Raw genomic sequence first — 11,256 nt, 5'->3', positions numbered from 1 at the left:
AATTAAAAAGCTAGTTCATGCAATATGATTGGACAATGCATTTCCCTGTAAGTCTGCTTCCATTTCACAGGTGGTCTAGTAACCCCTTATTACTCTGGCCCTTAGCTTACCCTTGTATTTTGAAACACACTGAACCAAAAAAAGTTACAGGTTTTGCTGGGGCTCTGGAAATTACATGTTTGCTAAATCATGAGTACTAGCCAGGAACAAGGGGGCATAAAAGTTTAGTAAGGGAAATGGCTTAAGCAGTTAGGTAGCTCATTGCAGCAAGTTAGGAGCTATAGAACTTCTTAAAAAAATATATTAATCTATAAACTCTGTTATTTAATAAACAAGATTGTATTGTTCCAAAACGCATTGCCTTGGCGGTTGCCTACGCTTTGCAACGCTGCAAAACTTTTAATATAATATCAGTTCATTTATATCACTGTAAAAATAAATAATTATTAACAAAACAACTTAGTGTTTTTACACTGTTTATTTTAAGAGACGATTTTTAAAAAGTACCCAAATAACTGTAACTTTGATAGAAGTATGTTTTCTGTAACCAATGAGGCAAATTTCCTTTGTGATTTTGGGCTATATACATAAAATTGAATTGAATTGAAGTAAAAATTGAATGAAAATTCTCTTCTAAATATAAATAAATTCCTAAATAATCCAATATGTGTGATTTTAAATAGAACATGTTGAAATCACTAGTAAATATAATAAAAATGAAGTCAAAAAAGTGGTTAGCTTTGTGAAAGTGTGTCTACTAAAAAAAAAAAAACAAACAAATAAACAAGACACAACTTAGTTCAGGTTTGAAAGTCTGGCACCGGAAGTAATGTTTCCGGTGAGATTTTATAGATCCGCGTTTGACAATCTGATAAAAACCCGATCATGTGACTTCTGTGAAGGACTTTAAAAGCAGATGACATACGAGCCCGCGCAAATGCATGTTTGAGCGTGACCCGCGTGCGCGGCGGCCTGATGATGCACCGGCAGCTCCCGCGCTGTCGTGCACGTGCGATCTGTGTGCAGGAATATTCCAGGAAGGGAGGGGGGCTGGCAGGCAGGGGGGGGTGGAGGTTGCCTTTGGGGTGTCGGAGCGGGTCCCGTGAATTTTGGGATGGCGCTGTGTACAATGCGAGTGAGTTAGCGGCCAAAGTTGGGGAAAGTTCGCTGCTGATCCGAAGTTCATTCATGTGGAAGCGCAGCGCAAACATGCGGACTACAAACTCCAAATAACGCGGACTTCTTCCCTGCTGCTGTTTTGTGGACGTTTTGCGCGTGGAAAGCAGAACTTGCAGGGTTTGCTGGATCGTTTCAATGGACTGTCGTCTTTCTTATCGCTCTGTAAGTTGGACAAAGATTGATTTCATGGCTGGAGACGAGCATTTATCACGAATATGGCCTAACTGAAGATGCGTTGTAGCCTTGTCTCGGGTGTTTAAGGACAATGAACTCCCCCCGTGAGCAGGAACTGACACCCTTATCTCGGAAACACCGACTCATGGCTGCAGCAATGCCCGGGGAGGACAGCCCACTGCCCGGCAACTCGTCCAGGGCTGAGCGTAACGGAGTCGGGGGTCTCGTCCACTGCTTCATATGTGGAAGCGGAGTGACTCCGGGGAAGGAGCTGAGGTTACAAGTCACATATCAGGGAGAGAGGCTCCCCTTTTTCCCGTTTCTCCAAAACCAGGAGCCAGCCCCGGGCGCGTGTGAGCTGAGCCCGGACGGTTACGCGCTGGTGTGCGCCGTGTGCCACTGCTTCCTGACGGAGCAGTGGAACTCCTTCGAGCGGAGCAGGACGCCCATCGAGAAGCGCATGTACTGGCTGAAGCGACCGTATCAGTGCGACTCTCGGCGGGTCCCGCAGGAGTGGAACATCTCCTATGATCTGGAGAGGAGGATCAGCGTCAGCAGCCAGAACTACGACGGCGGCGCAGAGTCTGATTTCTCCTCCTTTTCCGAAAACGAGAACCTGTCAGATCCAGAGCTGGATTTAGTTGACAGGAGCGGTGTGAGCAAAGATAAGTGTCTCAGAATGTCTGGCAAAGTGACACGAGATGGTGTCAGGAGAAACAATGTCATCAGTATTAAAAGCAGCCCGGAGTCCCAGCGCGCGCTGCGCTGCGCGGTGGGGATGTACGGAGCGCAGGGGTCGCCCAAAGCGGAGCGGGTTCAGTCAGCATGGCGCGGGGCTAAAATTATGAATAATGTCTGTCAATCATCAGAACCTCTGGCAAAGTCCCAGGAGAGATTCCATCAGCGGGGCTATGACAATCCCCTATCTGACCCACCTGTGCAAGACAATGGAGTCATTATGCGTAACAGGCGCTGGCTGGAGGAGGAGAATGTCAGACATGTGGAACCGCGTCAGATCCAGCATACTGCCGACAGCAGCTGCGCTCCGTCCAGCCGTCCATCGCTGCAGCATCGAGGGGGTGCCGAGGATCACTCCACCCCGTCCTCTGTTGGCATGGCTGCTGCCATCCCTAAACGCACCCGCTCTGCTCCCAGGGATAACACATCTGACAACTCAGAGGAGGACGAGATCAACATCACAAGTGATGATGACAGGAGCGCCTATGGTCGCAACCACATCACAGTCCTCTCAGCTGCAAAGTGTTTTCAAGCAGATCACAGCGCAGGCTCCAGTCCAGAGGAGTGCGTGTGTTACATCTGCGGGACTGGGCTCAGACATGATGGTCAGTTTAAAGTCAGTGTTCAGAAGCAGGAGAAAGCGCAGGATGAACCTTTCTTCCCCTTCTTGTGGCTTCACTCTGCTCCCAGAGGTGCAGTTCCCATCAGTCTGGCGGGCACCACCCTGGTCTGTGGCAGCTGCCACTCCTGTCTGATGCAGCAGTGGCAGAGCTTCCAACTGGCGGATGTCCCCATCCTCCAGCGCTTGTATGTTGTCCCTCTAAACCAGACTCTCCATCACTCCCAGCTGGGGTGGGAAGATAAAAAACACCCTGCATCCACCGAATGTATAAGTGAACCCAAAGCCTTTCATGAAGCGTGTTTCCTCTGCGGTCAGGAGTGCAGAGGAGACATGAGAGCAGTGTACGCACAGGTCGGTGCTGGCAAATCTCGAGGAGTGATGTACTTTCCTTTCATCAACCTGCTGCCTTGCCCCCCGAATGCTCAGGGGATGAGGAATGGGCGTGTACGCTGCTGCCACCACTGCCACTGCATCTTGGAGGACATCTGGGCGGCGTATCGGCGCAGCCTCAGCGAGGACCTCATCACATCTGTCAGCTCCTTCCTCATTAGGTACCATGCCTCCTTGCCAGCTGATGAGTCTGGAGCTGTCTGCTCCCAGGCAGGAGTGACCACAAACCCCAGCAGTTCCATGTCCGTGTGCTACCTGTGCGGAGCTGAGCTGAATGCAGGAGAGGAATATCAGCTGCATGTCAACCCCCCAGGCCGCTGTGGGGAGAGGGAGCCCTTCTTTCCATTTCTCACTGTCCACCCTCCTGCACCCAGAGCCAAGCCAGTTGACCCTACAGGCCTGGTTTCAGCTTGTAAACTGTGCTTCCATGACCTACATGCTCAGTGGGCTCTTCATGAGAGCAAAGGCCAGACTCCATCAACCCCCTTACAGAATGCCAACCCCCAGCAGCCCAGCTCACCCTGGGCCCGCCAGTACAGCTGTGAGACTTTTGTGTGTTTCTTCTGCAGGCAGGAGCAACGCAGGCAAGGTAGGCTGTGTGCTGTCACCGTGCCGCGGCTTCCCGTGTTCTTGTATGCGCCCCGTAGCCCTCGCACACTCCTTGTGGATGATGGTGGGAGGCTGGTGATTGGCTCATGTGTGGAGTGCAAAGCAATGGTGCAGCTGGGACAGAGCATGCAGCAGGACACGTCTAGGATAAGACATGGAGCCGCAGCTCAGGAGAGGAAAGATCCAGAGACGGCCTCACCACAGCCAAAACCCAAGGTAAGAGAAAACACATGCAGCCCAAGTGTGAGTCACTGTAAGCTTCCTCACAGTATGACACCTGCTCTGTCTCTGTTTTTCTATACACATGGTAACGTTTAGTCTTCCCCTGGATATCCTTGCAAAGTGTGCATAGATGTACACATAAACAATCTTTTAGCAGTCAGAATGTATAAATAGCCTGTTATGATATTGAAGTTGCTTGCTGTTTGGTGCCTATGATTCATAGGAGACACTTTTGTTTTGCTTAAGGCTGAAAAGAAATTTAGATCTTTTCACGACCTTTCATTAGTAACTGAAAATGACAACGAAGAGCAAACAGGGTTTTGATGTGTGTGTACATGTGAGGCAGGATGACTGAGACATTGTTTAAAACCATACCATAGCTGTGATCATTACAACAGTGACACTTTTCATAAAATAGACAAACATGACAAAAAACAAAACACATACATTTGTTTGATATATTAAATTTATAGAAAGTAACAAAGGTAGGATTGAAATAATAATTTAGTATATAAATATTTTATAACTTATGGCTAAGAGATTTCATCAACTTTAGGGTTTTTCTGTCTATCACTACATTCAATCAGGCTAACAAGATATTAGGTAGTCTTGCTAATTTAAGGACCCGCTCCAATTAAATGGTTGTTTTTATCATGTTCTAGTGGCATTTTTCTTCCAGATGGAGGACATATATAAAGCAAATTAAACTTAAAATTCAATTATTAAAATTGTGATGCAGGAGCAGACAAAAACGTGCCATTAGAAAAAGCTTGTAGCTGTGACATAGGTGCTACAATCGGCTCCCTGCTCTGCTCCATTCTGATGCATCCACTTGTAGATGACTGGATCCATGTTGGTCTTTGCTTTCCTCGACTGAGCTGGCATCTCCGTCAAAACCGTTCGGCTAGATAACTCCAATAAAGCTTGCCAATTTTGTTGCACTTGTAAAAAATGGGGGTGATGGGAAATGGGGGCGGGCTTACTCCCTGCCAACAGTTCATCCCACAACTCAGAAGTGAATTTCTAATGAACTACTGCTGTTCTGCAGAAACTATGTCCCAAAAAATGTCAGTTTTTATTTTTTTTGGCTAAAATGAGCATTATCATAATTAAAAGACCTCTATGAATACTTTTACGGTAGATTAATACAAGATTGGAGTGAGACTTGATTCTGTTCCAATGGTCAGTGAATGGTTAGTGAACACTATACAAATGTATTAGTTTTCTGAGCAAATATCACTGTCGTCATTCATGTCGCCTTTTTCTCTCCTTCATTTTTTGCTGGAACCTCTCTTTTTATAGATAGAATGTATCAAACTTCTGCTGCTATATTTAGAATGGAATCATGACATTTATGAATAGGGATTTGTAAATGAAGATCCACAGAGTGTTATGGCAGCCAGCTAGGATCACCTCTGTCATGCAGGGCAGACACAGACTGTCCGGCTGTGGAGGATGTGTAAAGGACATCTGTAGATGCCATTCTCATTCACAGCCTCAGAGCTTTGCTGTGTCACACCGCCTGTCCGGAGCCATCCACCAATACAGTTCTTCTATTTATTCATAGACGTGTTCGGACACTGTTTAACACAAGCATAAAAGCTTATAAAATTTAAAGTTTAGTTATTAGACTTTTCAAAGCTTTTATATTTCATTTCAACATTTAAATTAAAATTTTGATGATAATCCAGGTATAAATATAGGATTTGTTTGTTCTCTTTTGAAGTCAAAGTCAGTGAAAAGGAGGAGAGCAGAATTTCACGTCATAATTTTTGGCTTGTTAGTGACAAAGTGTGCGGCTAAAGTCGGATTTAGCCGGTGACCTCATGCCTGAGATCATGCTGGTGCCATGTGGAGAAGGAGCTGCACACTGCTCCAGCGGAACAGGTGCTTTGTCCTTTAGCTGTCGTGCTTTACGCTTGAGTTAGCTGAACTATTATGGAGGATGTAACCACCTGGTTTCTGCAAATGCAGAGTGCGCTCACATACAGAGCTATGTTCAATTGAATTTTGATTACCCCCTCGGTGAATAGTACGTTAGTGTTTAACTGACTTCTAAATTAGGAGACGTGACATCAACATCTTGATGAAGGCTTTTCTTTTACATTCTTTCTGGGACACATAACCATATATGGATAAGGATGGGACACTCTGTCATGAAAACGAAGAATAAGATGCAGACAGACACAGCTGTAAATGTTAAGTAGGTAATCATGTCATTTGTTTGCGGTTTGCTCACCGCTGTCATTAAGAAGTACACAGGTGTAGACCATCATACATGGATTAGGATAGGGTATCTGACCTGCAGGAACCTCAGTAAGGAGTTTAAAAAAAATGCCACAAATGGAATTTGTGTCTTAAATACTAACAGTGAATGCAGTTTACTGTAAAATCAATGGAAAACTTGATGTTTCACAATTAAAGCATATCCAAAAAAGGAAGTATGAGAGTATATTGACCTGAAAATTATGTTGTAAATAAAATGAATTATATTTTTTAAAATTATTTATTATATGTTATTACTCACATTTAATGTATATATTTGAGCTTGATTAAATTATACATAAACACTATGTAATATAACATTTGACATGTGACACACCAGTTTTCATGCATTAATCTTTAGTCATTTTATAAACTAATGGTACACAAAGTGTTATAGAGGATGAATAACTTAAGTTTTTCTGTAATAATATTGATTTAAAAACTGTTATTTTTGTATTTTATGAAGGTTACTTCTAAATGTTAAAGTAATCTTAAATCCTAAAACTTTACATTTCATTTATTTCATTAAGATCATGACTACTTTAGAATACATAAGCCATTAAACACCCAAAATAATATTAAATTAACTTTGTGAAATATTTTTTTTTTGTTATTCAGCTCATGAGAGATTGCTCTAACAAAAACTTCTTTTCAGGAAATAAAATTCTTAACTGTTTATTAAATACATAATTGTTGTCAAGATTTTTGTTAGATGCTGTTATTTTCTTTAAATATGAGCATGTTTAGCTTTATTAAATAAGGATTTCCTTTTGTTCTCTTTTAAGACAACAAAAACACAAAAAATAATGTGAAAAAATAATGTGAGCTAAAGTTAAAAGAAAGGTCGAGAGACATTCTGCACCTCTACTGTCTTGTTTTTGCTCGTTGATTGGCTGTAGTAAGATTTAGGACAGTTTATGTGCATTTTCCTGTGAAATAATATCAATATATTTGAATGTCCCCTCTTTTAGAAATCTGCCCAATTTAAGGAAAATACAGCAAAGGACCAAAAACTCCCTTTTGTAATGTTTAATCTGTTGGGCTTTCTGAAGCTTCTGGCTAAATATGATCATTCTATACAGTACATCTATCATTTGTTTAATGGGTTTGTTTGGGGCCTTGAGCCAACTTTATGTCATTACTGTTAATGATGTGACAAACAGTGGCTGTTGAACATTTCCCTTTTTTATTGTGGCGACATTTGTTTGCAAATTACTGCCCTCCACTGGATGGTAGCACATTCCAGTTCCGCCCAATCAAAGCCGCATCTGTGGTGTGCTTTTTGATTGCAGGAGCCCATTTTATTTATGGGTTTTGACTGGAATTCTGTCTGTCTCAATAGCTTAAATTGTAGTTGGACTTTTAAAAGGTCTTCCTTATGAACATCTCAGATTTTGACAGGTGTGTTCATGAAATCTGGTAACATTTTCAATGTTTGGGTGTCTAAGACCTTGGTGTGAAAATCCGTCCTCCTTGTATATCTTTAATAGAAGGTTTTGGCCATCAAATAGTGGAGCTAGTTGTTAAAATTATAGTGCATTTTGTGGTGGAAGCATCAACTGTGGCATAAATCTACCTTAGGATCCTCTCATTCAGAAAAGCATTTTAGCCACGAGAAAATCCAAGATTTTAAAGTATAGATAATATACATATAATAAACATATAATAGCATTTTACAGGTCAATGACTGCATTTTGTGCATGAACAACCCTTATTGTTGAGACTGGGGTAAAAATATTCTATGTTTTTGTAACATCTTTACAAATGGCTACAATCTGGATTTTTTTGTGACTAAAGAACGGATTCTAAGGTACATTTATGGTGAATTTGGGACTTGTACCACAAAATGCACTATTTGTCTGAAATATCAACATAAATGGCTCCACTAATAGGAGATGTGCATTGTTGTTAAAGATTTATGTTGAAAAGGAGATTTGAAATTTAATTAAAAATTGCCACGTCTTAAAGTTTAATGAACCAGGAGTGGAAGAATGAGAGAATGGGAGGCAAAATAAAAGTGAAGGGAAAATAGGACGTAAATTCCAGGAAAGGAAGACATCTTTTATTACAAAAAACAAAACAAAAAAAACAAACAGAAAAAAAAAACAGTTACACAAAGTGTTTTGTGAAAAGTACAACCACCAGCTTTAATCTAAAGGCCAGCCTTGCATTTTGAAGGGAGTCTGCTGATATTAAGGAGCTCAATTTCAAAGTGGCTGGAAGGTTTTTGGTTAGTTATCGCATATATAATAAATACTAGGGATGCAACAATACAGTTTGCTCAAGGTTCAATATGAGTGTCACGGTTGGATACGTATCGAGCAAATTATGATTTTTTTTTGCAAAGAGAAATAACAAAAATTCAGACTTTTTTTAAGTGCACAGTTCTTGGCACTTATTGCAGATACACATTTAAATCGAACTCTTGTATACTTGTAAACATTACAACTTATATGAACTGCACCGATTTAGCAGCTCTCTTAAGTTTTGACAGCTAGATGTCCTACACAATCTAAACTGAACCAATTTAAAATGATTTACTCATCCAAAGAAATAACAGCAGCACAAGTAAAGTGCAGTATTCCTTAGTTGTCAGTCCTTTATTCCTTTACATTTTTTTTTTTTTGGAAAAAAAAATATCTCAGTTGTTTTTAGCGTTTAGCTACAACTTTTATTATCCGACTACGGTAGGAGGGGCAAGGGGGTTTCTGGCAGGGAAGGAGAGAGAGGGCGGGGATTTTTTAAAGCAGACACCCTTAAGGAACCTCAGACTGGTGCTGAATCAATAAAATGTGTAATGTGAAAAATGGCGTATTGAATTGTCAAACGCGTATTGAACGGTTTGGGTTTAAATTGAATCCCTAGTAAATACTCTCCTCATGCTTGTCTTACTCTCTAAAACTTTTTTAATAATGAAATGTGAATGTAAATATGAAATAAGAATGAAAAGATCGAATTATAGTGTAAGCACAGAAGGTGGAGATTGTGGAGCAACAGTTGTTAACGGTGTTCAATGTTTCAAACAAGCATAATTAACACATAAAAAAACTTAAAATTTTCACAGTTGGGGCCAAGGTGTGTTCCAAAAGTTATTGTAAAGTGGCCATACCTCTTTGGAATCTGAATATTAGTCATGCTGCAGCTGATCTACATTGAAATGAATAATAATGATAAAAAGCTCTCCATGTACTTGCATTTCTTTCATTATAATGTAAACATAGGTGTGGTGAACAAAAATACTTTACAAGTCGTGCACAGTAATTAGTTTTTAACTCTACCATATGAGTAGAAACCGTATGAAGTCTTTAATTAACATGTATGTAAAGTTATTTGAACCCAGCATTTACAAATTACTCTACTTGTAGCATACACATACATTTACTGCTGCCTGCTAATAAAGTTGTGATACATTTAAAAAAAGGGCTATGCAACCTTGCAAATTTTAAAATATAATTTAAAAAGAAAATAAATTGATCACATTGATATTGGAAAACACCATTTGTTAAGTTACGGTAGGTTTATTTTACTATGACGGTTTTTGTTAGGGGTGGCCACTAGGTGTCTAATTATAAAGTGTGTATGCTCACATAGTATTTATAGAATCTTCACCCTGATGTTCCATGTTTCTGGCTGATTGGAGACAGGATGTAGCTCGTAATATGAGTATGTGCTGGTTCTTCTACCTTATAGAATATATGATGTTGATGTTGACAGATTCACTTGAAATTGCATATTTTTTAAAGAATGTGGTCAAACAGCTGTAAAGCTTCAAATAACTGTTTTTTTTTTCTTGTATTTTGTAACATGCCGACTGCGTTTGTGATACGGTCCACAAAGTCCCTTAAATGCATGTGTACTTGTAAGCTGGTTTGAATAGTGTTGCTGTGAGTTCCTACTTGGCAGCAAAATATGTGAGTGCACTGAGCCAGTAAATGAGCGGTCAGCGACCAGGCTGAAGTGAAAATCAAGTCATGTGAGTGCAGGCAGTGCCAGCGTGAGTTTGTCTGCATTTGTGTGATGTGCTTTTATTTGCTGGGACCTCAGTGAATTTTATGTGAATTTTCTGGTCAGTTTACTTTTTCACACTTCAGTCTTTTTGGGTCTTTTTGGATCAAAGTTCCAGTAGTTTTCACACACTTGACATTTATTTTTTTGCTCTTTTCAAGAGCAGTAAGCTGCACAAGTTGCCATGCTCAGAAAACCATTCGATGATAAAACCCACAGTTTAAACTTTGATACTGTAAAGCAGAATTAAATGTTGAATGAATGTTTTTTTTGCAATGAAACTTTGTATTTATACAACATTAATTTGTGTACTTGTTGAACTAAATGCAGTTGGAATTTTAGGCTAACAAATACAATATATAGAAAGAACATTATTTTTTGTTCTCAAAAGTGCTCCTGGTCAGCTGGTTATTTTTTATTCATATCTTACAATACAATTTATACCTTAGTGTTGAATGTAAATGTGCACCATTGACTGTAAAAAAGAACTGGACTGAATGACCCAAACCCTCTAAGAACCCATAATCTCTTAGACTTTGATTGAGAAATAATTAGCTATTAGTCAGTCATTATATTTGTCAGAATAATCATTTTTTGCAATTTTTTTAAAATCTTGCTAATCCTATTTTTTTCCAGAATATTTTTTTGTGAAGTTATAAACTGGCCACTCAAATGCCTCGATAAAAGTAAGTGTTTTCCCATCAAACCTCTACCACTTAAAAGCCTGATTTCAAGTGGTAGAGGTTTGACCTTCCAATAAACTAATAAACTCACTCCTCATTGGTGAGAGTGGTTGCCATAGTAATGTTTAATCAGACCAACTTGGATTAATCATTGTTTACTGATGATTTCTGGCTCCAGCATGAATGGTGACTGAATTGACTTATTGAGGTAGGAGCTGCAAGCAAGCCTTTTTCTTTTTGTGACATCACACTAACTTGGTCCAGTCCTCATACACAGTCAACGATGGCAGCAGGTTCCACTTCCTCATTAAAGTTTGTGTTGTAGTTCTATTCACTGTCTACCAGAGGTGGGGACTCGAGTCACATGAC

At 40.3% G+C, this 11,256-nt stretch overlaps 1 protein-coding gene across 1 annotated transcript in view; it reads left to right on the top strand.

Annotated features, from left to right (window-relative positions):
* The first annotated feature begins 1,050 nt into the window (after positions 1-1,050).
* Positions 1,051-11,256, top strand: part of gse1 (Gse1 coiled-coil protein) — a 164,612-nt gene continuing 154,406 nt past the window's right edge. Inside the window, exon 1 of the mRNA XM_024295295.2 lies at positions 1,051-3,928. Coding sequence (XP_024151063.1) covers positions 1,445-3,928 — 2,484 coding nt within the window. The 5' untranslated portion in view covers positions 1,051-1,444. The remainder of the gene's footprint in view (positions 3,929-11,256) is intronic.

The sequence above is a fragment of the Oryzias melastigma genome, linkage group LG3 (genome assembly GCF_002922805.2).
Source record: "Oryzias melastigma strain HK-1 linkage group LG3, ASM292280v2, whole genome shotgun sequence".
NCBI lineage: Eukaryota > Metazoa > Chordata > Actinopteri > Beloniformes > Adrianichthyidae > Oryzias > Oryzias melastigma.
Note: the sequence above shows the minus strand (reverse complement) of the source record. Positions and strands in the feature narration are given on the sequence as shown.